Consider the following 26,208-nt stretch of genomic DNA (forward strand, 5'->3'; position numbering starts at 1 on the left):
TTGCTCAGAAAATATCTATTGTGTACATACCATGTGCCAGGCATACAGTAGTGAACGAAAGAAACACAAGTCCCTGCCCTTCTGGAGTTTACAGCCTAGTAGTTGAGGGCATGGACTCTGAAATCAAATTTATTAATTCAAATCCCAGTTCCCTGTGTGACCTACTCTGTCTCAAACAAGGACAGTGATGATGGCTTTGACTAGGTGAACAGCAATTGAGGCAGCTAGAAGTGGTCAGATCCTAGATATATTTCAAAGATAGAGTCAACAGGATTTACTGACAGATTGGGTGCAAGGAAAAAAGTCCTGGATGACTCCAGGGTTTTTGTCCTGAGTAACTGGAAATAGGGAGTCACCATTTATGAGCTGAGGAAGGCTGTGAAGGAGTTAAGGTTGAGTTTTGGCTGCAACTTTTGAGATACTATTAGGCGTCCCAAATACTGTTAAATTAACCCTGGAAAATGATGTTCCTGAGCCTTTGCCTTAGACTAGAGAATATCAATCAAATGACACTCTGAAGACCTTTCTTAAAAAAAAAAAAAGCTCTTAATTTGGAGGTGCCTGGCTGGCTCAGTAGAGCATACCACTCTTTATCTTGGGGTTGTGAGTTCCAGCCCCATGTTGAGTATAGAGGTTACTTAAAAATTAAAAAAAAAAAACAACTTAATTTCCATAAGCCTCATTTTCCTCACCTGCAAAATGGGTTTAATAACCATTTCATAGATTACGAAAATGGAAGTAGATATTTGTAAAGCATCTAGCCCAACAATCTAGAGTCCAATAATAAAATAATCAACTAACGTGACTTCTCTTAAAACCAGATTAAACGTGATGTTCTATATTGTGTTAGTGAAAGCAAACTGTGCTCTCTACAGCCTTAGTAGCAAAGACAAAGAATTACCAATAAAAATAAGAGCTCTAATCAGGGTCTGCAAATGGCAGACTGGCAACTTCGCCCTTGGTTTTGAAAAAAAAAAAAGAAAGAAAGAAATACGCAGGAAATTAACACGGGGCGTAGTGAGTGACAGGATGCCTTAGCGACCACACTTCCCAGCAGTCCTCGCGCAGCCAGACACCGTCGTGGATTGGATGCCTCCTCGGGAGGCGGGTGGCGTGGGGGAGGGGACAGGCGCGAGGTGCTGTGGGTAGGAGACGGCCGTCGACCGAGGCGCCATTTTGTGAGGCGGCCGTACCCTGTCGGATAATCTGGGGCACAAAACCGCTACTTCTGACACTTTGGTCTCTTCTGGGGGTAAGTGCGGCAGCCGCCTGTAAACGACCCGCGGTTCTTGCTTTTGAGGCAGGCCTTGTGCAGCCTCCCTGACAGCCGCGGGTGGCGGCCGATCAGCCCCAGCCACATCTCTCGAGTAGCTAGCTACCCAAGGCATTGGCGGGCCGCGCCCCTCCTCGCCGTCTGCGCTGTCAGCTTTCAGAGGGCGTCCTCCCGCCCCACCTGAGGCCCGCTTCTTTCGGGCTTTTGACTGTGCCTCTGCCGGGACGCATCTCCGACTCCCTAGCCCAACTGAACGTGGAGCCGTCGCCTGTCCCTCGGGTACGCCTCAGGGGCGACCGGCAGTTTCTAGTCGCCATCGCCCCGCGGCTGCATCTGAATCCGCCCTCTCCGGGAGGTTGTTCGGTGAAGGCTGATCTGCAGGCTGGGGGAGCGTTTTGGGGGTTGGGAGGGGCGTGTGCAGGCAGAAAGGGAAAGCCGGACGCTCGAGTCGGTCGGCGCAGGCTGTGGCGCCGCCATCTCGGCCGCAACACCCCACGGAGATGGGTCCAGGCACGGCCTGGGCGACGAGGAGCGGCCTTAAGAGATTTTGCCCAGGGCCTTATTTCTCCCAGGTGGTTCTCTTCCATTTATTAATTCAGCAAATGTTTGTTGAGCGCCTACTCTGGAACAGGCGCCAGGGACGGCTGAAACTAGTTTCTCAGACCTCCACGAATTGAACGCGGTCTAGCTCTGTGTTTTATCACCGCCGGGGCGCTGCAGGGCCCAGCTGGCAGCCTCAAGGGTTAGTGGTGGTTATTGTTACTGAGGAATTAAGTCGTGTCGAGGTTTGCTCTTGTCTCATTGAAATAGCTTAGGATCAGCCGTTGCGTTATAAATAAGAGTAGATTTCAATTAGCGCAGCATCCCGGCTTCTAAAAGATTTAAACTTTGCATTAGAAGATTTTGAAATTTATGTTGCTCCTTGTATTAGTAAAGACGCTTTGATTATGTTTTAACGGCCACCTACCCCACCGGAGTTGCTTTGATTAGAACACAGGGAGCTGATTGCATCTCTGCCCTATTTTGCTTCGTAATCCTAAAGTAGGAGAAGGGCAGGACTCTTCTGCTTGCGTCCTTTTATGAGTTTGTTATTGACTAGGGAATCTGATGTTTTAAGATATGCTTCATCTTCCTGCTATGCTCATTTCAGCAAATGATTTTCATGTTGACAGTTGATCCCCAACTTCCTGCCCCCACCTTGGATAATCACTGTGAATAGTCTGATGAAATTACAACATCAGTAGTGTCCTAGCCTACAGAAAGATTGACTTAAGTGATCTCTCAAATTTTCAGCAGCCAATCTCTTTTGTTTCCTAGAAAAAAACAAAATTTGAACCTTTTGGAACAGAGTGCTACATCTTCAGTAGGACAATGGGTTCAGACAAACGGTAAGTTACTACTATACATGTCTTTGATTTCAGCATTTCATTGGGGACTGAATTTTCTTTTAATTGTTTATCAAATATTTGAGTGTCTATTTTGTGCCAGACGTTGTTAGTGCCTTCATGAGCCTTGCTCTTACAAGCATGCAGTTTAGTGAGAGAAGTGAAGTACTGTGTGAACTGTGCTATGTAAGAGAAGTCGAGGGTGCTGTTAGAACACATAGGAAGCATGTGTTTTCTTGGAAACATCTAGGAAAGCTTCCTGGAGAAAATGTTCACTAAGGTAAGTAAGAACTAGGCAAAGGAGGGAGTGGGTCACTGAGGGTTCCCAGTGTGGAAAACAGCTTATGCAGAAGCCAGGAGATATACAAGTCTGCCACTTTACACAGTAGCTGGCTATAGCAAGCAATCAGTGAATGCTAGTTCTTGTCATTGTTCCCTCTGTGGCAAGATGATCCAGATTTATAGAAGCTTTAGATGGACCGTGGGTTAAATGAAAAATAAATGAAAGGTTACTAAAGAATTGGTGGAGAATTAAGATGAGAGCATTTGGCTGCCATGTGATCTATGGATTCTTCCACTCAGACTATTTGATTTACATACACGACCTTTTTCAGCCACCTTCCTACTTAGTATTGAGTCTCGTCCCAGAAATTGAAGGCCCAGAGAGACTCAGGAGATGTTCATGTCACGTGATGTGATTGTTTTAGTGCTGTGTTAGCAGTCTGTGGTTCCAAAAACTTACTAAATTAACATTTACCCTTTTAGGGTTTCTTCCTCATTCTTCACATTATGAAGTAGTCCTAGACTACTTGTTTCATTGGTGTCTTTTTGTTAAATTTGTGTACTGTAAATGAGGCCCTTCTAAGCCTTTCCTTTGTCTTGTCCTTACACAGTAGTTTTATGAACCTGGTAAACAATTTATGAAAGAACTGTATCTGTAGTCAAGTGGGTTAAAGCCTCTTGTTACTAGATTTTCCTGTGAGGCCCAGTGCTATCCAGTAACCAAAAACAAACCAGATGTTATGGGAAATGATATTCTCTGCTGGTGCTGGTTATGTCTAACAAATGAACTTGGTTAACTGCCTGATGAAGAAAAAAAATGAATTTAACTCATCCAGGTTGTTGGTCCATTTCCCAGTAGTGTGATACCCTTGAGAGTAGATGAGTCAGAACACACTCTCCTTTGAAATTGGGTGAAATGCTAAAAATTGCTTTCTTCCTATTTTTGATCACTAAGATCTGAATCAGGGATAAAAAGGGTGATATGTGTAGACTACAGGCTTTGGAATATACAGGATGAACTTGGACAACCTGACCTTTTTTTGAAAAAAAAGTATTAAACCCAAACATGTGATAACCATATTATCAAATTTAGCATGATTTCCTGAAAATTATCTTTGCCTTAAGGGATGTGGATGTTTTCCTAGTGTGTGTTTTTATAAACTGGAGTTTGGGGATAAATTTTAAGGGATATGGTAAACTATTTGCATATCTTATACACTGAGCTGTGGGGGAGGAGGGGGTATTTTCAACCGTGTTTTCTAAAGGTATAAAATGTGATGTCCTTGAGAGTAACTGAAAATTATTTTCCCTGGCAGAGTGAGTAGAACAGAGCGTAGTGGAAGGTACGGTTCCATCATAGACAGGGATGATCGGGATGAGCGTGAATCCAGAAGCAGGCGGAGGGACTCAGATTACAAAAGATCTAGTGATGACCGGAGGGGCGACAGATATGACGACTACCGAGATTATGACAGCCCAGAGGTGAGTGGTCAGCGACCGGCGTGGTGTGCTCGGAGTTAGGAATTGCATGCACAAAGCCTCTAAGAGTCTGGAAATGTAGTAAGTGTATCTGGTGTGGAACTCTCCTCCTGAGTATTATGTTCAAACCCTCTATTCTGAATTTGTTGAGGTGACTAATCCTCAAAGACAAACTGAGCCTGTGGTAATAGAAATACTGGCCAGGGTTTACATAGGGCTCACCATACACCAGGCACTCCTTTGAACACCTGACTTACATGAACTTAGTTAATCCCTTATGGTAGGTGTCTTCCCATTTTAAAGATGAGGCCATTGGAGCATAATAATATACCAGCCCTATGCCTCGGCTGCTGCTTCTCAAAGTTGTAGTGTCAGTCAGCATAGCTTTTTCTCGTTCCTTTCTATATGTAAACGTAGCTTTGTTTAGAAGTAATTGCGCTGCCCATGTAATTTTGCAGGGTTTTTTTTTTTTTCATTTTCTGTGCATGTAATCTTCATATTGTAACAGGTAGTGGTATTTCATTGTGTTGACAGTGTATACTGTACCGTGAGTTGTGAAACCATTCTTCCTGAACTAAATGGCCCTTCTTTCTCCCCCCACCCCAGTTTAGAAACAGTACAGTGAACATCATCATGGAGTTCTCATACCCTCTCTGTTGTTCCTAAAGATAAATGCCTAGGAGTAGAGGGCCTGGATCAGAATATATAAACCCAGCGTTGTTTTAATTGTAATTTTGTTTATTATAAATCAGAGAGAACGTGAAAGAAGGAACAGTGACCGATCCGAAGACGGCTACCATTCAGATGGTGACTATGGCGAGCATGACTACAGACATGACATCAGTGATGAGAGGGAGAGTAAGACCATCATGCTGCGCGGCCTTCCCATCACCATCACGGAGAGCGATGTAAGGGGAAACAGCAGTTCTAACAAGCAGTTTTGGGGCTTCTCCTGTTTTCTCGTGCTGTTGTTTTATCTCAAGTTAACATCTCAGCCAGTGAAATGTATTTCTGTCTTTAGGGGGCAGTTCTTTTCAGCTTGGTTCAGAGGTAAATTACCATTTATATTTAGGCTTTGAAGTTCAACACAGAGCTGAGTTTTGAGAAATTCCTTAACTACAGGGAGCAGGTCTTGTTCCTTCAATAGCCCATAGAAGGTAATCAGTACATTTTTAATGAACTGGTTACTTATTTGGTGAGGATGTATCAGTAAAAACACTTTCTTCATGATCTGGCTACCCTTTGATTTGATGAAATGTATCCTATCCATTTGAAACCTGAGAAGCCTGTCAAAAAGGAAGGCCATTCCCTGGCTCCCCACTCCTCAGACTGGCCAGCTAGGGGCACTCCCTGATTTCCAGTGGCAATCTCTTCTCTGGCCCTCACCCATTTCTTCCAGCCACATCCACCACCTGCCTCCCTTATAGCCGCTTTGGACATGTTTTTCATTCTACCAGTGTGCCTTTTTCTGCTTAAAGTCTCCATCATGTGAGGCCTTTCCTGATCTACAAGGCAGATTGATGTTGAAAGAGGTTCTGCAGAATGTCTCTGGGAAAGGGGCGGGGGTGCTGGCTGGCCCAGTTGGTAGAGCATGTGACTTTTGATCTTAGGGTTTTAAGTTCAAACCCCATGTTGGGAATAGATTACTTCAAAAAAAAAAAAAAAAAAAAGAATGGGGTCTCTGGAAGCTTCTTTAAGGGAGGTTTTTACTAGTGTAGGGTAAAGAAGGGTTCCAGGGAGATCTTAGTTGAACTGATTCTTAAGGGATCTAAAAGTTTGGGTCTGGTGGAGAACTAGGGGAAAGGTGTGGTAGACTGGCCCTCCAGGCAGTAGGATCACACAAGCAAACTTGGGAATAGAAAGATTCTGAATGTAGACAAGGCCTTTCAACCAGGTTCATTCGGTTGAATTTAAAGGCTTTTGGCAGGAGAGAGGCGGGTGGGAAGGTGCTTTTGAGGCCAGGTGCTAGAATCATTGAAAGCCCAGATAAGTATAAAAGAAGTTACTTAGGGCTTTGATAGCAAGAGTTGTGCAGGTTAGAATGTTGGAGGGAAAGAATGGTAGTGGGAGGACAGGGAAGGCAGAGCTGAGCCCAGGCAGGAGCGGCAGTGGACGTATGGAGTAGGAGATGCAGGAATTCCTACAGGAGGAGTCAATTCAGCAAAGTTTTCTTGTTAAGAAGGTTGCTCCCTTGAGTAGTCTGCTGGCCTATGGCCCTGGGAGTCTGCCGAGGAAGTGAGTGGCATGGGGAAGCAGTGCCCTCACTGACTTTGGGGGGGCCTCCCTGCTGGCAATGAAACAAGATTTAATGTTTTTGTATTTCAGGCTTCTTCAGGGAAATAGAAGTGCCTACCATAAGAAGGCTGGTTTTTCAAAGCAGAATTTCTGAGGTTGCCAAAATTGTGCAGTATTCTTAGCAAATTCACATGTTGAAGTGTTTAAAACATTTTAAAATTATAGTATTTAATCTCCTGAACTTCAGTTTATCATACTCATTGCGTTTTTTAGTTTAGCCCTCCCACTGATATGTGAACTCTTAGAATATCTTTAGTTACTATGTTACCATATGTGTTACTGTTACCACTACTTTTATAATAACAGTCTTTAGTTACTCTGATGACTAACTTTTCAGTTACTATGTTACTAAGCATGGACCTGAGTCACATGATGGGGTCTGGCTCAGTGTAGAATTTCTACTCTGTGGAAAAAATAGACATAGTTCTTTTTATTGGTGGTGGTTATGGTCTGTAAAGTGACTACAGATAGAATACTGAATACTGAACCATCACTCCTTGGGAAAATACAAAGTTAGGTTCCTGTGAGCCTCTGGTCACAACCATTTTCATCAACAGATCAACACATAACCTTGTTTTAGGTGCATTGTGGTTTAGAGATGCCTTATTTAATATATATTGTTGATTCATTAACCTTGAACTCCCGTGCAACAACACTGTAACTCATGCCTGAATGAAGCTTATCCAACAATATGTATTTTCTGTCTGAGGGACATCATAGCCTCCCTGTGCTACACTTGGAGAGCCGCATTAAAGAGAGAAGTCACTGGGGCGCTCGGCCGGCTCAGTCAGTAGAGCATGCAACTCTTGATCTCGGGGCCAGGAGTCCAAACCCCATGTTGGATGTAGAGCTTACTTAAAAAAAATAGTAATAATAGTGAAATCACTAACAAAAAGTATGAAAATGTGAAAAACTTGGCACTAAATAGACTGTGAAAAGGACACTTCTTTACATTATGGAAGCTGAAACAAGACACAGCATCACCTCGGCCTGGGACATGTGCATCAAGCGACTCACATCTCTCCCTCCTCTGCACATGTCTGCAGATGACTTGGAAGCACCACAAGTATTGATTGGGAGTTAGAAATTTTAGTGAGTGGACAAATTTGCAAATACGGAATCCACAAATAATGAGGATCAACAGTATATAATCCTGTAGCCTTTGCACGTAATTACAGAAAGTTGGGGACCACTAAGAATTTATTTCACAAATTTGACCCTGTTTTTCCTTTTTTCTGGGAGTATTTCTGCCTGGCATGATTAAAGAGACTAGTGTATTTCATTGCTTTTTGCAGTAAGGGCTTGGTCTAACATCAGTAACCTACCAGGGGTGCCTGGGTGGCTCAGTCAGTTTAGCGTCTACCTTTGGCTCAGGTCATGATCCCAGAGTCCTGGGATCAAGCCCCGCATTGGGCGCTCTGCTTAGCAGAGAGTCTGCTTCTCCCCCTCTCTCTTTCAAATAAATAAATAAAAGCTTTAAAAAAAAAAAAAATGACAACCTACCAGCCCAAATTCATTCTTCTAGGCTCAATTAATGTTTACTTTGACTTATTAGGAGCCTAGGAATGTTATGAGCTTTATTAATTTTCAGCCCTAGTGTAAATGTAAGAAAATTACTATTTTCTTAAGATAATTGTGCAAAAAATGTTTGAGAGAGTTCCTTGTTTTTTGGCTATTGATTCTTGATCATATACTTCAGAGGACAGTGCCATATCCTCTGCCTCTTCTAAATCTCATTTTCTTTCTGGTCCTTTAGAACAAAGGACAGTGAGGTGAGGCTAAGAGAGGCTTATAGGACAGTGTGCCATGGGCAAGACTTCTTTTTTTTTTTTAACGATTTATTTATTTTTAAAGATTTTATTTATTTGAGAGAGAGCACACATGAGCTGGGGGTGGGGGCAGAGGGAGAAGGAGAAGTAGACTCCCCACTGAGCGGGGAGCCCAATGCAGGACTCCATCCCAGGACCCCAAGATCATAACGTGAGCCAAAGGCAGATGCTTAACCAACTAAGCCACACAGGTGCCCCGAGATTTATTTTAGAAAGGAAGAGAGTGCACCCAGCAGGGAGGGGCAGAAGGAGACAGAATCCCAAGCAGACTCCCCGCCAAGTGCAGAGCCCGACACAGGGCTTGATCTCACAACCCTGAGATCATGACCTGAGCTGAAATCGAGTCAGATGCTTAACCGACTGAGCCACCAGGCACCCCAGCAAGATTGTTCATTATAACATAAATACTTGAAAGAAATTCCCAGGCAGCATATAAAGAATGCTTTCAAGGCTGTTACAATACATTCATTTCTATGAGGTTTTTTTTTTTTATTGTTTTTACTTTTATTTTTTTTAAGATTTTATTTTTATTTATTTGACAAAAAGAGCACAAGCAGGGGGAGCAGCAGGCAGAGGGAGAGGGAGAAGCAGGCTTCCCGCTGAGCAGGGAGCCCGATGCAGTGCTCGATCCCAGCACCCTGGGATCATGACCTGAGCCAAAGGCAGCCACTTAACCAACTGAGCCACCCAGGCACCCCTTACTCTGTTTTTAGAATGATTAAATGTTGGTGGTAGAAGTTAAAAACTTAGCTGATTAAGCAGTTGATGCAGTTCCTGGTCCTTGAACTTTCTTTGGTGTGGAATAGTTTATGGCTGAAGCTTTAACTATAAACGTGTAAAACTCTGCAGATTCGAGAAATGATGGAGTCCTTTGAAGGTCCTCAGCCTGCGGACGTGAGGTTGATGAAGAGGAAAACAGGTGAGAGCTTGCTTAGTTCCGGCTGTTCTGGCTCTCTTCCCCATTCCCACCTCAGCCCCTAAAGACCATCCTGATTCCCCCAATCTTCAAGCACATGAATTCAGAATGAAAGGTTTGCCATGGCTAAGGAATGTGATTCTTTGAAAACGATATTAGAGAGCACCTGAGGACCTTTTTAAAAACTTTGTTTTTAGGGACTTTTTTTTCCTTCGGTAAGTAGTGATTTATAAACTCCTTGTTTGACTGTTTGTAGTCGGTTGCATGGTTACTTTTTAAGCGTGGAATCAAATCGAGTGGCACTTAGTTCAGGCGGCTTGGTTCCTTGCCATGGCAAAGTATCAAGAAGATCCCCAAGTCAAGTCACATTTGTAAAGCTGCTTCCCAATTGGCTTTGTCACGCAGTGTTGAAGCAGTGGGAGAGAGATTCACCTGTTATAAAGGAACTGACTAACACGAGTATCCCGTCTATATCTGAATGCTGTCTCTAGGTGTAAGCCGTGGTTTCGCCTTCGTGGAGTTTTATCACTTGCAAGATGCTACCAGCTGGATGGAAGCCAATCAGGTTGCTTCACTCACCAAGTCTAGATATTCATGAAAATGGAACAAGTCTGTACAATTTAAAAACAAAAAACAAACAAAAAGGTTGAAGGAGTGGTTTGTTCCAAAGGAGTGATTTTTTTTTAAAAGAAAAGCTTTGTATATATTAAAATTGGTAGTATTAGGATAAATACAGCAGCAAGGACTACATTGTAGAATTTGCTCTGCCTTTAAACATGGCTGCCTGGCAGAGCTTTGTTAATCACTGAATACCTGTCTGGTGATTATCAGAACATCTTGATGTTCCCTTTTTCACTACCGATTATGTTCTATTCATTATGTCCATTGAGAGTAATCTTAAAATATCCAACTCTCGATTTGACAGTGAAGAGACACAGTAGAAGTTTGCTACAGGCATTTTGAAGTTATTCCTTATTTCTGCTTGGAGACCACAAGCCTCCAGGAGGCATAGCTGCTCATGTGGGTCTTCAAGGACTATTTAAGGACCTCATGGAATTTATGAACAATAAGTCTGATGAGATTAGCCTGGGAGCTGGTGTCCTGCTGCTGTCTGATCTAGTTAAAGTGGCATTAACATTCTAATCTCCCTGAGAATGCCTTTTATATTCCGTTCAAAGCAAATCATTGATGGCTCTTTGATGTAGCATTAACTGAAGTGTTCTACAGTTTGTCAAGATGACGTTCAGTACTTGGCACTTAAATAACATTTTTTGCCAGAACTCCAAAGCACGGTATTGAATGCCTTAACCAAATACATTCTGGGAGGTTTGCTTAACTCATTATGTTGCTTTTCTGCAACATTTTATGATTTATCACCCATAAATAAGTTATATTCTTCGGTAATATATTGCTATTTATAACAAAGACTCACTAATGAGGGTATCATTTTGATTGATTTGTTAGATTTTTAAGCCTCTCATTTTCTTAAACCAGAGGTGACGGCCTGAACTTACGGAAGTAGAACTTCATTCATTTCATACCATGGACACCATCCTAGTAAATTCAGAACTTAGACACAGGCTTCATGTGAGTCTGCTTTCTTGACGTGACAGCATCTTTTGATACAGTGGCTGTATCAGAATGGCTTGCCTGGGAGTTTAAAACTCCAAGGAAATTAAAACCCACAAGATATTTAAAAATCTCCACAATTTTAATGTATACAAAGCTAAGTTCACATGTAATATTTCATTACAGTTCAAATTCACTCCAGAAATAAAAGGCCAGTAGGATTAGGGACTCAGTGATAGTTTGGAGTCTCCCCCAGCACACACCCCTCCTACTGGGATGATCTTTTGACATATCTCCCAGCTTCATTTTTGTTTCTGTACAACACAGTGAGTGGCTGGCCCTTCAGCTCTTTTCCTCTTGGCCAGACATGCAGTCTTGCCTTTAGATATTGCAGAGACAACATTCACAGCATGTCTTAACTCTTCCAGGATTTTCAAGAACCAAATTGCTCAACAGTATGTATATTTAGAGGGGTTAGACTCCTTTTAAAAATCTGGATATCTAACCTCCTCCTTAAATCTGTTCTGATAGTGTCAGAACACCCGCTCCCTCCCCCTTTGCCGCCCCATAAAAAGCAAAAGAAAAGGTGCTCCTGTTAAATGAAGGCTCTTTGGGGGCAGGTGCTGGGTATACTCTTGGCTAGACTGATTGAGCTCGGAGTTTTGACCTTTTAGAGTTGCATCCCTTCTAGTCACATGCTTGACTTGAAGGGTAAGGTGGTGTATACATTTACGAACTCTTCTGACCCCCCTGAAGAAACTTCATTGGCCTCCTGGTTACTCATCTTGAAGAGAGTACCATGTATTTCAGGGAAAAACACATCTGTCACCTAGGACATAACATGGTTTCAGTTGGCAGGAAGAATCATTTAGCTGCTTTAGAGTCGATGGCATTCAGAATAGGCCCTCCAAAGAAAGAATTGTAACCAGATTCCCTTTAAAACTGAGCTCCCCTCCCCTTGTCCCCCAGAGGACACATCCTGAAGCAGGAGTTTGGGGAAAGGGGAAATAGAAAAGCTTTTACTTTGCATAAGGACAGGGGACTGGGGGAAAAGTGAAGCGAAGCCCAAGGACACCATACTGAGGCTAAAGTAGGCAATCTCAGAACTGGGAGAGTTGTGTCTTCTGCTTTTTTGAAATAGACTATCACTCTCAGGCAGCCTGGCAATGCTGAATGTTAGGACTTCTGTCTCTGCTGGAGACACGGCCTGGTGCATGTCAGCGGTTAGAGTTTGGCAGCTTTCTCAGCACTCCCTGACTCCGTTTACCTTTACTCCGCATCCCATTCTCTTACTGCCTATCTGAAGGATTGGATGGGCAGAGTATAGGTGGCGGTGGTTGGTCCTCCCCGTATGTTGTCCATTTAATTCCAGAGCACTGATTTTTCCGAAGTGTGCTCTGCCCTGGGAAAATGGACACATGTTCCTCACAATGGGAATAACTAATTACTTCTTTTTTTACAGAAAAAGTTGGTGATTCAAGGAAAGCATATTGCGATGCATTATAGCAATCCCAGACCTAAGTTTGAAGATTGGCTTTGTAACAAGGTAAGCATGTACTCTTACCAAAAAGGCAAAACTTCAGGTTTTGTTGTTTTTTGCTTTGTCTGTCTGAACAAGGAAACTAAAAAGTATACAGTCACCAGCTTTTTAATCATAGGGGGATTTTCATGCTTTGTGACTTTCTTTGGGTCTTCCTGTGTAGATACTAGAGTCCCTAGAACACTAGCGATTTTATTTATTAAGATCCAGGTTCTAAGCTCATTGTTTCAATTAGGATTTTAGGTTTGTTCCACTTTACTGTTTTTTGATTTCTGGAGGTCTCTGTCAACTTATGGCATAGTCTCTTAATTAAATTAACTAAATCCTTCTGACACTGTTCAGGTTATGAAAGATCTGTTATAGTCCTGTCGGGGCACCTGGCTGGCTGAGTTGATAAAGCATGCAACTCCTGATCTCAGGGTCATGAGTTCAAGCCCCATGTTGAGCATAGCGCTTACTTTAAAAAATAATAAAAATTAAAAGAAATAACGTTATGGTCCTGTCACCAGTGCACCTTTTTTTTTTTTAAGATTGATCGATTGATTTATTTGAGAGCACGCGTGCGTGCAAGTGGTGGGTGGGCGCATGGGGCAGAATCTCAAGCAGATTCCCCGCTGAGTGGGGAGTCTGATGCAGGGCTTGATCCCACAACCCTGAGATCATGACCTGAGCTTCGGAAACTGAGAGAAACTTAACCAGCTGAACCACCCAGGTGCCCCACCAGTGCACCATTTTGAGCTTGGGTGTTGCCATTGACATTCTGAAAGTACTTGGATTCTTTGTTTGCGTGTGGCCCGTGTCTAGTAGGGGACTAGACAGTATTCCATTTACATTGTGTTTGTGTATATAGAGTGGTCCATATAGTGAGTGCTCTTCTGATAAAAGAAAAAGAACTTCGCCACTGTAGGGTTTGCTCTAGGGTTTTTGGGTGAACTGAAGCTTTCCCCCAACTTGATAAAAATGGAATTCTACTTCAGAATCTGTCAAGATTTGTTTTTCTTGGAATATTTCACAGTGAAACATTTTAAATTTTTAGGTGAATGTCCCTTTGTCTTGGTTACATGATGTCACTCTCTGCTTTTTTATTTGCTTACTGGGACTTGTCCATGGCCCTATTGCTCTAACCCACTTCATTACTAGTAAGCCTGGCCTACTGTGAGAAATAATTACAGAGAAAACTTTTTTTCTTCCAGTGCTGCCTTAACAATTTCAGGAAAAGACTAAAATGCTTCCGATGTGGAGCGGACAAGTTTGGTAAGCCCAAACTCAGCTGTTTGGAATAAGCATTAAAAACCTGACTGATTGAAATGCCTGCGAACCTGAGGAAAAGTATAGATTGTAGGGCATTTCAACAAGTAATTCATATATTCTCCTTAAATTTTCTTACCTTACGTTGGGTAGATGCTTCTGATGATGGTGGGTGCAGAGAGTTCTTTTATTTTCCAAAATAAAGCCAGCTCACCTGGTTTGCGTTCTGCATCTGCTTTTCTTTAGTACCGAGGCACTGTCAGTCCTCCACCGGCCCAGTTTTTGCATTCCACGTTTATCATGTCAAAACTAATCATGTTTTATTATAGCCACAGATGGTTTAAAAAGAAAAAAATGACTGCTACGTTTACTTATAATTAAAACTTTGGGGTTTGAGTGTATTTCTTTACTAAAAATACACTGGTTTATTTTTTGTTTGTCTTCAGTTACTGAGTCTCCCTGTCTCCTTCCCTTATAGACTCTGAACAGGAAGTGCCCCCTGGAACCACAGAATCTGTTCAGTCTGTGGATTACTACTGTGATAGTAAGTCCCACTATGCTCTTTTGGCCTTTGTGGTAGAAGTTGACCTTAATTGGAAGTTTTTGTTCTCTTACCCTTTTTTTAATGAACAGTGATGGCTTCAAGTTTGTCCCATAAAAGATTGGTTTTAGAGTCTTCTCCATGTCAAAGTACAAAATATACTAGGAATCTCCCAAAATGGATTTATGTATTTGTCCTTGAGCCTGCCTTGGAAAGCACTGGTGGTGGGAATGCACATGTATGTCATTTGTCTCTTTCACCCCCAGCAATCATACTTCGAAACATAGCCCCGCACACTGTGGTGGATTCCATCATGACAGCGCTGTCTCCCTACGCGTCCTTAGCTGTCAATAACATTCGCCTCATAAAAGACAAACAGACCCAGCAGAACAGAGGCTTCGCGTTTGTGCAGCTGTCTTCTGCAATGGTGAGGTGCTCGCTGAATCTTTCCTTTTAAAAGAAACTGGGCAGTGAGAGGCAAATGTGGTTCATCTAATTGTAATACTATGTCTAAGGCTCCTGGAGCCCAAAGTTCAAGGCTGCATGTGATAAGTGGTAAAAATAATGTGTATACCTATAGATAATTGGCAGAAGTGAAGTTTGAGCCACAGCTTAATTTTTCCTTCTTGCTTTGTTTTAGATTGGTTTAGCATTTACTCCTTTAATAATATGGGATACCTTCGTGTGCTAGAGGAAAGAGGGCTATTTTTTTATTTCTTCAAGGTTTCATATGCACAGACAATAATTACTGTGTGTGTTTTTTTGTTTTTGCTTTTTTTAATAGAAAGCTGTAGCCCTTTGAATGGGGTAGGTGGGCGGAGGGATTTAATTACATGACAGAATTGTCTTTCTTGACATTCTCCTTCAGGATGCCTCTCAGCTGCTTCAGATATTACAGAGTCTCCATCCACCTTTGAAAATTGACGGCAAAACTATTGGGGTTGATTTTGCAAAAAGTGCCAGAAAGTGAGTGGCTTTATTGTCCTTATTTCAAACTGCTGTACTTGCACAGGGATGCTTTGCTGACTGTACCCTAAGCCCATGTTCTCGACACTGAGACACAATCCTCCCTGGTTGCCAAGGTCAGGAGGAAGACCATTGTCTTTCTTCTCTTACAGTGTGTTCCCTCCTGTCCTGAAAAAACAGTTGCCAGAAAACTTCAGAGCAGGACAGAGGCACACGTGGCAGATGGGTTGAGAATATGTGCTGTGCAAACCGCTTCAGGATAGTGCAAACCCATCTGGAAATATTCCTTTCCAGAACAGCACACTAATAGCTTCATATGGAGTGAGCTTCGGTCTAGAGATGTAAATTTCCTGTTTGTAGTATCATTACTCATCCAACAGACACCTTACTAGATGGCAGAATACAGAGTAAAACAGCGATACTACAGAGACATTTGCCCACTAAGGAATTTGCCCGTGGAGACCCCTTCCTGCTCTGAAATGAGGCCTTGCTAGCATTGGAGGGCTCCCAACAAAGGCTAGAGTGAATTGCTCTTCCTTGGCAGTGTGGGGGGACAGATGGGGGACATACTGAGAGAGAGCCACATGATTAGATTTTTGTGGTTTCAGAGACTTGGTCCTGCCAGATGGTAACCGGGTCAGCGCCTTCTCTGTGGCTAGCACGGCCATTGCCGCTGCTCAGTGGTCATCCACGCAGGTAAGGTGGAGGGGTTGTTTTTTTTTTCAGAGTAGTGTGGTGGTGCCCAAAGTCACAGAAGTGATCTTTCCCCTGTGTCTTAGGAGCTCTCCAGGGGCAGTTTTAGGGAGTTCTTCCTGCCTTCTTTCCTTGATGTCCACTAACCTCGCCTGTGTGTCCTCTTCTTTGGACATTTTGTAGGCTCAGAGCGGTGAAGGAGGCGGTGTTGACTACAGTTACCTGCAGCCGGGCCAAGATGGCTATGCCCAGTATGCTCAGGTAGGTGGACTTAACCAGCATCCAACTACTCTCCAGAGCATGTCTGAGAATAGCAGCTTTAACAGTGGACTTTTCTTCAGTACTCACAGGATTACCAACAGTTTTATCAGCAACAAGCTGGAGGATTGGAATCTGATGCATCATCTGCATCAGGTAGTAAACTTCATCTCTGTTTTAGCTTTTTTTTAAGCAGCTGTGGTTAAGGAGATAGGACGTGTCCGTTTCCCTGCAGGGCGGGGGCAGAGGGTGCACATTCAGGGTTGTCACCGTGTGCCTAAGGTTCTGGGCAAGATCAGGAATGGATAACAGCTTCTTAGAGACTGTTGTGATGAGTGTTCATTCTTAGAATTCAACTTTGTTATCTCCCCTGGCTATGTTGTTTGGAATCCTGGGAGCCCACATAGGTTCATGGGGGCAGAGGGTGTGGCCCTAGAGTCTGGTGCCCAGACATCAATCAGAAGGGTCATTGTAAGAAACGTTTGCTTTAGTTTTTGTTCTAGAATTATAAAAGCCTTATAGTTAAATCTTTTCTGAACCCCAGACCAGTTCTGGATTCTTCTGTTCCTCCTTCTTACAGTCATGCGGAATATTTAACTTTGTGTGTAGCATTCTAGTAGGATTATAAAAATGATAATGTTACAGGTTCCAGGATGTTTAGTAGGAATTACGTTATTAGGAACTGACCCATCCATGGGGCGCCTGGGTGGCGCAGTCAGTTTAGTGACTGACTCTTCGTTTTGGCTCAGGTTATGATCTTGGTCTCATGAAATCGAGCCCTGCTTCAGGCTCCATGCTCAGCACGGAATCTGCTTGAAACTCTCTCTCCCTTTTCCTCCGCCCCTCCCCACTGCTCTCTCCCTCTTTCTCCGCCCCTCCCCACTGCTCTTTCCCTCTAAAAGTAAATCTTTAAAAAAAAAAAAGACCTGACATATACAAAGAAGGCTAGTTTGGGCATTACAAATAAAGATGTTTGGCTTGGAGTTCAGCGCCCTGGCCCTTGCTAACCCCCTGTGTTTATCATCAGGCACAGCAGTGACCACCACCTCAGCGGCCGTAGTGTCCCAGAGTCCCCAGCTGTATAATCAGACCTCCAATCCACCCAGCTCTCCGGTAATCCTGTCGTCCTAAATACAGAACTGGTGACTGTGGGGGAAACTTTGTTTTGCTGTCCCAAGTATTATCCTTTCCTGCTGTGTGAGCCAGGATTGAATAATACACAGACATTCCAACTTTACTTCTCTGTGTCTGGTAGTATTAGATAATAATTTGGGGTATGTATTTAAAACATAAGATTCCAAACAGGGTGTATGCTTTCTGCATGCCTCGACTTGACCTTTAGGAAGAAAGTTGTCAGCATGTGTTTTGTTCAAGGATTGCCTTAGATCATTGCTTACAGTGTGTCTGTCAGGGGAGCCCTTCCACCTGGATGATTGCAGTGATTTAGTTCTCTTTAGAGGCTTTACAGTTGAAATTATATTGAAGCTGCTGTTCTTTCCAGACTGAGGAAGCACAGCCTAGCACTAGCACAAGTACACAGGCCCCAGCCGCTTCCCCCACTGGTGTAGTTCCTGGTACCAAATATGGTAAGCCAAACCTCATGGGGCTGTTGACAGTTGGAAGGTCCTAGTTGTTGTCTGTGTTTAGTAAGAGTTCCTCTCCCTTTGTGGGTGTCAGAGGGACACTTGGGGTTATGAGAGAAGACAACCATTAAGGCCTGCCGCATCTCAGTGGCTTAGAGGTTGAAGGAAAGCTCATTTCTTACCGGGAATGACTGTGTGCTGGTTTTTGTTTTTGCAGCAGTGCCTGACACATCCACTTACCAGTATGACGAATCTTCAGGATATTACTATGATCCGACAACAGGGCTGTACTATGACCCCAACTCACAGGTAAATACACTGTTTTCCTCCCCAGTTTCACTAGTAATATCTTCGTTTCACTTAATCCCATTTATGAGGCATGACTTGAAGTATCTCCTGCAGAGGAGCGAGTGGCCCAGATTAGTTTTAAGTTCTTCAGACTCACCAAGATGTAATTTCTACTTTAGGATTTTAATTTTAAATTTAAAGATTAAAAATGTTTTGAGGTACAACATACATACAGAAAAATACACAAAGTTGAAGTGTACATTTCTTTGAATGTTTACGTGTATACACGTGTATATCAGCACTGAGATGAGAGAACATTCCTGGCATGCTGAAAGTTCTTCATGCCCCTTGCTGGTCTCTACCCGCCCTCTTCAGTAACCTCTAGTCTGACTTATAGTACCATGGGTTATTTTGTCAAGTTAAAATTTATAGGTGGCCGTTAGTGTTTATGTAAAGATAGAAGTTTGAAAATGTGGTTTCTCTTCCTGTGTATTTTTTTTGAGATAAAATTCACTGTTTCCTTGCTTGTTTGTTTTTAGGTATGTGGGGGGTTTTTTGTTTTTTAAGTAGGCTCCACACCCAAAGTGGAGCCCAACACAGAGCTTAAACTCATGTCCCTGGGATCGAGACCTGAGCTGAGATCAAGAGTCAGATGCTTAACCGACTGAGCCACCCAGGTGCCCCCTTAAGAATTTTTTTTTTAAAGATTTATTTATTTTGGGGGAGCCTGGGTGGCTTAGTCAGTTGAGCGTCTGCCTTCGGCTCGGGCCATGCTCCTGGGGTCCTGGGATCGAGCCCCATGTCGGGCTCCCGCCTGCTTCTCCCTCTCCTTCTGCCCTCCACCCCCCCCACTTGTGCTCTCTCTCTCTCTATTTCAAATAAATAAATAAAATCTTTAAAAAAAAAAAACTTCAGTGAGAGAGAGGACACGCTTGAGCATGCACACACACTGGGTAGGGGCAAAGGGAGAGGGAGAGAGAAACCCAAGCAGACTCTCCCCACTGAGCGTGGAGTCGGACATGGGGCTCAATCCCACGACCCCAAAATCAGACCTGAGCAGAAGCCAGCAGTTGGACACTTAACTCACTATGCCACCCAGGTACCCCTAGGTTTTATTTTTAAGTAATTTCTACATCCAACCTGGGGCTTGAACTTAAAACCCTGAGATCAAGATCATGCTCTATCAACTGAGCCAGCCAGATACCCTTTGCTGTTTGTAATCCAGAACATTTTCATCACCCCAAGAAGAAACCCTGTACCCATTAGCAGTCACTCCTTAGTCCCTCTTTACCCCAGCAACCACTGTTTGCTTTTTGTCTCAACAAATTTGCCTCTTCTAAAAGCATTTCATGTAAATGGAATCAGATAACATGTGACCTCTTGTGTCCAGCCTCTTTTACTTAGCATCCTAATGTATTCTTGAGGGTAGAAATTAGCAGATCTCCAGGTGATGTTTTATTTTGGGTAGTGGTATATTATTTTAAAGAGGAAAGGCAGCTTTAACACTCCATAAATAAACAGTTACTTATGACTAGGATCTGTATATATAGAATAGTAAAATAAGTGCTTTTAATAGGAACTTGGCATTGAGAGCTTGTGGTTTCTGAGAGTGAGGTGTGAAGCAGTGAGGGACCCACCTGAGCAAGCTAAGCCTTGCATGGTTCTACTTCTCTTGCTTGTGAAGTCTGACCACCATTACCCAAGCAGTTCTTAGTGGCCATAGCAATATGACTCCTCTGTCTGATACATGCCACCTTCCCCAGAAGAGACGTAACAGACCATCTCTCCAGGGTCCCTGCTGAGCAGGTAGAGCGAATGACTAGGGAGTAAAGAAGAGGAGAGATGGGTGCTACCTATCTACCATTGCAGTTCTTCCTATATACGTCAGATCTAGTTCCTTCACTTACCACCTTTCAGGCTCCTGAGCTGGCTCTTTACAACCCTATGTTTGCTTACCTGGGTGTCCAAAGGGTTCCGGATGGTTGAACCCGATGATGAACTATTAACTGGTTGTCATGGAGGATGTGTAATTAAAAGCTCCTCCTGAACAGGGGGTGCCTAGGTGGCCCAGTTGATGGGGCTTGGACTCTTGATCTCAGGGTTGTGAGTTCAAGCCCCATGCTGGGTATAGCGATTACTAAAAATAATAATAAATAAATAAGAATCTTTAGGGGGAAAAAAAATGAAACCACCTCTTCTGGCCACTTGGTTTGTATAAAATGGTCTGTCTGTGGAGAGGAGTCAGACACAGCTCTTTGGGTGCCCTCCAGGCCCAGGGTTTAGATTAATGGAACTACACTCTTTAGAAACCATATTCGACCTTTGCCCAAGAAGTTTCACACCTCTTCACTGGCTGGTTCTTCATCCTTACCATACCAACACATACAGTAGTTTCTCTCTGGGCGTGAAATACTATTGCTCTGCAACATGTTTTGTTTGTGTTTAATTTTTTTGACAAAACAATCTTGACATACCTTTTTAACAAAGTACTCCTGTAATGGTTTGACAAAGCAGAAAGTCTGCATTAATTGTGCTTTGTTCCTAGTACTACTACAATTCCTTGACCCAGCAGTACCTTTACTGGGATGGAGAGAAGGAGACGTACGTGCCAGCCGCAGAGTCCAGCTCCCACCAGCAGACGGGCCTACCTCCTGCAAAAGAGGGGAAGGAAAAGAAGGAGAAACCCAAGAGCAAAACAGCTCAGCAGGTGAGACCATGAGCCCATGACCCAGCCAGGGGACTCGGTTCTCTCTGGGGGATTGGCCTTTTGTTGGTGGTGGTGGGACATCTGTGTCAGCTTCATTTGGATTTTTTTAAAAACTGGGCCACACATTTACATTAAGTTCGCAGAGCATTTTGTAATTTTTTAATGTTACCATACATTGTTTGTCGGCTGCCTATATTCATACTTAGAGGGAAGAATATCCTAGAATATTCACAGGCTTTCGAGCAATATTCGTTAATGACTTTGATCGTATGCAGTAACATCTCATGAAGATATTTGTAGGTAGAAATAAGGGTGAAGGGGGTTTTGTTGCAGAGCGTGTGATTGAGGTGAGACTCTTAATGGCTGCTTACTGTGGCACAGGAGACTGTTCTCTAAAGTCATGTATCTAAATGGTTTTTTCATGGTTGTTTGGCATTAGATCGCCAAAGACATGGAACGCTGGGCTAAGAGTTTAAACAAGCAGAAAGAAAATTTTAAAAACAGCTTTCAACCTGTTAATTCCTTGAGGGAAGAAGAAAGGAGAGAGTCCGCTGCAGCAGATGCTGGCTTTGCTCTCTTTGAGAAAAAGGTAACAGTAGCAGGAATGGCCGCACTTCGTGATGGGAACTTAAGTAAAACTTGAGGGTTATGAGTTATTCTCTCTTTCCCAGGGAGCCTTAGCCGAAAGGCAGCAGCTCATCCCAGAACTGGTGCGGAATGGAGACGAGGAGAATCCTCTCAAGGTAAGGCAGGACCACCGGTGTCGTAAGGCCATATGTGTGCTTTGTGTCTCACTGGGGATCTAAGCTTCATCTTGGCTGTGATTCCTCGTTAAAACTGGGTGTGGTCGCTGTCAGTGGGTATTTAGAGCAGTTCCTGCACATGGAATCCATGTCCAGGGCTTTGTTTTCTGGGTGAGAGCCGGAGAGCTGGAGCAGTGAATGAAACCTGAATTCCTGAGCTCAGTTGAGTTTTATTGCATTTGTAAATAGAGTGTTTTAACGGTCTGGAAAGAGAAAATTGGAGACAGTAAAACATGTTTTACTGGACAAATACTGGTCTAGGTGGGCCATTACTCTGATCTGTTCTATTTGGGGTTTTCATCCATGGTGAGTAGTTTGAAAACAGCCATCCAGGAACTTTTCCTGGGCCCCAGGAGGGTTGGTACCAGGAGGCTGGCAGGCCCTGCGCTTGAGGACCTGACAGTTGCGCACAGTTGAACGAAACGCAGTTCACTGTCCAAGTATGGCACAGGGCAGTGGGGGTTCTTGCACGTCTGGAATTACGCGTTACTTTATCCAGATACGTAGTCATGGCTCCTTCCCACTGTATGTGTCCAGTGACCCACCCTCTTGTCCCCAGAGGGGTCTGGTTGCTGCTTACAGTGGTGACAGTGACAATGAAGAGGAGCTGGTGGAGAGACTTGAGAGTGAAGAAGAGAAGCTGGCCGACTGGAAGAAGATGGCCTGCCTGCTCTGCCGGCGCCAGTTCCCCAACAGAGATGCCCTGGTCCGGCACCAGCAGCTCTCAGACCTTCACAAGGTGGCGGTGCTTCTCTGAGCTGATCTGAGGCAGGGAGGGGAGGGAGCAAGGCGACACGGGTGCCCTGACAGTGGTGAAGGTTCAGCAGATCCCTGCCTGGAGTGATCGCCTTTCAGAAGGCTGTTCTTACTATGGTCTATTCCAGATCAAAGAGTGGCAAGGAGCATGGTGGCTCTGTATACGGCAGGCTCTGGCTTTCGTGCTGTGCCTGTTGAATTGGGCTTTGACTCTTAGAGTAAATAGATACTGATAGAACTAGACATTTCAAATCAGGATGGTCTGCATTCTTACTGTGTCTATCAAATCTCTTGTACAGCAAAACATGGATATCTACCGACGGTCCCGGCTGAGTGAGCAGGAGTTGGAAGCCTTGGAGCTGAGGGAGAGAGAGGTGACTGAGGGTCACTCTGCCACTGGAAGGAGTGTCTTGTATCTGCCTTTAGCTTTTATTTGTAGCACTTAGTTCTGGGTCCCAGGGGCAAGGTAGGATTTGTCACATACTTGTCACCTGGCCATTTTGGCTCATGTAGCCTGGACCTGGGGGCTCTGTGCGTTGTGAGCTCTGCCCTGAGTCTGTGAGGACGCACAGAAGCACATCCTGAAGACTGCTCACAGGTCCTGCAAGCCAGGTACTTGCTGTTGAGGACATTGGATTTTAGTAAGGAGAACGTGATCTCGTTCGGCCTGTGATGAGGGAGGCTTCCCATTGGGCCCCGAAGACATCAGGGCATAAGACAACTGCAGGTGATAGGGAAGGAAGCAGCAGACAGGGCAGGGTTTGGGGTGAAGGCAACAAAAGTGAGGCCAATAATGGACAAGCATTTGATAGTTCATGAGGCAGGTTGAGTGCCAGCCGGATTTAAAATGCAGAGGGAGGCCCATGGGTTAGAAATGAACCAGTGGGCAGAGTTACTTGAAATTTCTCACCCCATGACAGTTTTATAGTTCAGGCTGTCTGTAGTCAGGGCTTCTGCTTTCCTGTTCTTTTCCGCTGTTTATGGTGCCAGCTCCCCAGGGACTGATGAGCAAGTCTCTGGAAGCCTCCTTGGTGCTGTCTGTCCCCAGTGGTGAGAGGAGCGGCAGCTCTGCCCTCCTCTGGGCTGCACCGACGGCCCAGCAGGCCTGTCGAAGTGCTTGACCAGCGACGGCTAATTAAATAAAACTCCTTGTTTCAGATGTAGCTCTGCACCAGGTTCCACACGCAGTCGATCGGACTAAGTGCAGTGAGGGAAACAAGGGTGTTTGGTGTTTCAGACCACTCTGGGACGCCAAGCTGCAGATGGGGAAAGTCCTTGAGGGTGGTGATCATGAAGTCTGAGTACGTCAGGCTGTGGCAGATTCAAGTCTGAATGTCTCTAGCATTGTTTGTTCTCCGATGTAGATGAAATACCGAGATCGAGCTGCAGAAAGACGGGAGAAGTACGGCATTCCAGAACCTCCGGAGCCCAAGCGCAAGAAGCAGTTTGATGCCGGCACTGTGTATGTGTTGCGCACCTTTTCCACTCCGTTAGCGGGGGCTCTGGCTGTTTTTAGTAACTGTGTGTTTGCCACTGGCAGGAATTACGAGCAGCCCACCAAAGATGGCATTGACCACAGTAACATTGGCAACAAGATGCTGCAGGCCATGGGTTGGCGGGAAGGCTCAGGTTTGGGAAGAAAGTGTCAAGGCATCACAGCCCCCATTGAGGTAAGCAGTAAGATTGGGCTTCAGTGGTTTGCAGGCTTATTTTAGTGAGGAGACGAGATGGAAGCAGCCAGACGGCCTGGGGTCCAGGGGAGAGTTTACGTCATGACACAGGGCCATCTCCTATGGGCTGCGCCCCCACCCAGTGGGAGTCTCCCTCCCTGCAGCCTCTGCTTATGTCACCCCCCCTTTAAGATGTCAGTTGGGAGGATTGGGGGTGATACCCTACTTGATTTTTCTGGTCTTCTGGTATCTTTGGGTAAAAGCCATCTTCTGAGAACTGTGTATGTCTGTGTCCTTTGTTAGAAACAGTCCCTTACTTAACACCGGCTCAAATCCATGTAGCTTAGATTGGATTTTTTAAAAGGTGTACGGTGCTTTAATTTCTAAGTGATCTTGGTTATGTATAAAATAAATTATGATTTAGTAGGATTTTTATGCATGATAAGAAATTGTTTAGTTGATCAGAGTTCACTCAGATTCAGATATAATCTCAGGATCCGAGGATCCCCACCCCCTGGCCTTCTAGACCAGAGCACCACCAGAGCACCACTCCCTCTCTGACCTGGCAACACAGCTTAGGTCAGACTATTACAGACAGAACATGTTTGTCTTGTGCAAGCGAGTTCTGCTGACATGGGGCTGTCCTGCTAGGATCTCTGCCCATAATTACCAGACCTTCCTAGGCTTCAGTGGAGTGCTTTGGGGCCCTTACTCGGCACAGAAGCTTGCTGAGCAGGCACTGGGGGGCAGGGTTGGGGGATGTGTCTCTCTCTGCATATCTTCCTTAGCCCATTTTATTCCTTCGGTCCTTAAATCTACTCCAGGTCTCCCAAGCTTCCTCCCTCCTGTCCTTGGTGGGTGGTCCTGTTTGGGAGTCGCCTGGACGAGCAGGAGTTGGAGCGGTCCACACCCTACCTGTCAGCTGCTGACAGAAATTTTGTTCCCCTAGGCTCAAGTCCGGCTAAAAGGAGCTGGCCTGGGAGCCAAAGGCAGTGCATACGGACTGTCAGGCGCGGATTCCTACAAAGATGCTGTCCGGAAGGCCATGTTTGCTCGGTTCACTGAGATGGAGTGAGGCTCAGAGAAGGAGGGAGGGAGGGAAAGACAACGAGCAGCTCCTCGGAGCACAGGGAGGGGTCCGTCTCCTGAATTCACTCTTAGCACCTGTCTCTTTAAGGGCATGCCTTGTGCTGTTAATAGTTTCAAGGGGAACCACTCCATTCTACAAGGTTCTCCCACTTAAAGGAGTTCTCCTTATATGGGCTGTCTGGCGAATGGCCTTCCTTCCTGCCAGAGGGCTTGTGAGCTGGCCAGGGGGACAGTGGGTCTTTTATACTTCAGTGTACATAGTGTAATGTAGTGTGTTTTACGTGTGTAGCCCATGTCACGGTCTGTCAGCCCCTCACACTCCTGGGGGGTGTTGAGATGCCCTGGGTGGTATGTGACACCAAAGCCGCCTCTGTCATTTGTTGTGCTGTCTTTTCTTGGCAAGAGCCTTGTGTATATTTGTATATTACACATTTGTACAGAATTTTGGAAGATTTTCAGTCTAGTCGCCAAATCTGGCTCCTTTACAAAAGAAATACCTTGAAAAATGAGTGACTGTGTCTCTTTATTCTCAGGTGACCAGGTGTGCCGAGCATGTCTGAGCTAGTCAAGCCTGGTGGTGAGATAAGTGTGTTAAAAGTCATTTATAAATAGTATTTTATGCTATTTTCCTTACCCCAAGCATGTTCAGATTCTTAAGTTCAAGAGTGTTTTAAAATTCTTCATGGAAACTCAGTCATAACTGAGTCAGCTTTTCCACTTCCATTTTCTAAAGAGCAAAGTGAGTGTGAGCACTTGTGTGTCTCCAGTTTCCAGACTATTCCAGCATGCAGCGTCAGGCTGTTACTGCTCTGCTGAGGGGCAGGGACTGAGGCGGCCGCCGTCCCCCTCCATGGCACTCCACTCGCTTTCTGCCCCTGCTGCTGAGCAACTGCTGAGGGGTGTTGCAGAGTTTACCATTCTAATGGGGTCATCCCATCCTTGTCGTCATCTTCATGAGGACAGGAAGTGTGTCTGAGGCTGGATGTGGTGATGGGAGATCCATGTTGCCAGTCTGAGCTGAGTGCTTGGGCTCCGTGT

At 44.6% G+C, this 26,208-nt stretch overlaps 1 protein-coding gene across 3 annotated transcripts; it reads left to right on the forward strand.

Annotated features, from left to right (window-relative positions):
• The first annotated feature begins 1,127 nt into the window (after positions 1–1,127).
• RBM5 (RNA binding motif protein 5) lies at positions 1,128–25,679 on the forward strand. 3 transcript variants are annotated; one of them, XM_027583333.1, is made up of 25 exons: positions 1,128–1,252; positions 2,591–2,661; positions 4,257–4,422; positions 5,172–5,327; positions 9,393–9,462; positions 9,951–10,024; positions 12,491–12,574; positions 13,762–13,822; positions 14,295–14,360; positions 14,624–14,784; positions 15,226–15,323; positions 15,932–16,019; positions 16,200–16,277; positions 16,358–16,430; positions 17,302–17,387; positions 17,776–17,860; positions 18,075–18,166; positions 20,691–20,852; positions 21,292–21,441; positions 21,524–21,595; positions 22,215–22,394; positions 22,711–22,785; positions 23,776–23,873; positions 23,952–24,081; positions 25,031–25,679. In XM_027583333.1, exons 2-25 carry the CDS (start codon positions 2,645–2,647, stop codon positions 25,154–25,156), a joined length of 2,448 nt encoding a protein of 815 aa, XP_027439134.1. In that variant the 5' UTR covers positions 1,128–1,252; positions 2,591–2,644; the 3' UTR covers positions 25,157–25,679. The 3 variants fall into 3 exon arrangements, with proteins under 3 accessions (XP_027439134.1, XP_027439133.1, XP_027439135.1); XM_027583332.1 differs by having other exon boundaries at positions 23,776–24,081; XM_027583334.1 differs by lacking the exons at positions 1,128–1,252; positions 2,591–2,661; positions 4,257–4,422; positions 9,951–10,024 and having other exon boundaries at positions 5,257–5,327; positions 23,776–24,081.
• The last annotated feature ends 529 nt before the right edge of the window (positions 25,680–26,208 follow it).

Source organism: Zalophus californianus, chromosome 1 (assembly GCF_009762305.2).
Source record: "Zalophus californianus isolate mZalCal1 chromosome 1, mZalCal1.pri.v2, whole genome shotgun sequence".
NCBI classification, from domain to species: Eukaryota; Metazoa; Chordata; class Mammalia; order Carnivora; family Otariidae; genus Zalophus; species Zalophus californianus.

Excerpts from the sequence above, each read along its gene's own strand:
- RBM5 (XM_027583332.1), top strand. Across the intron at positions 17,388-17,775 it reads CCAATCCACCCAGCTCTCCG|ACTGAGGAAGCACAGCCTAG; the intron begins GTAATCCTGTCG and ends TGTTCTTTCCAG. Across the intron at positions 17,861-18,074 it reads AGTTCCTGGTACCAAATATG|CAGTGCCTGACACATCCACT; the intron begins GTAAGCCAAACC and ends TTGTTTTTGCAG.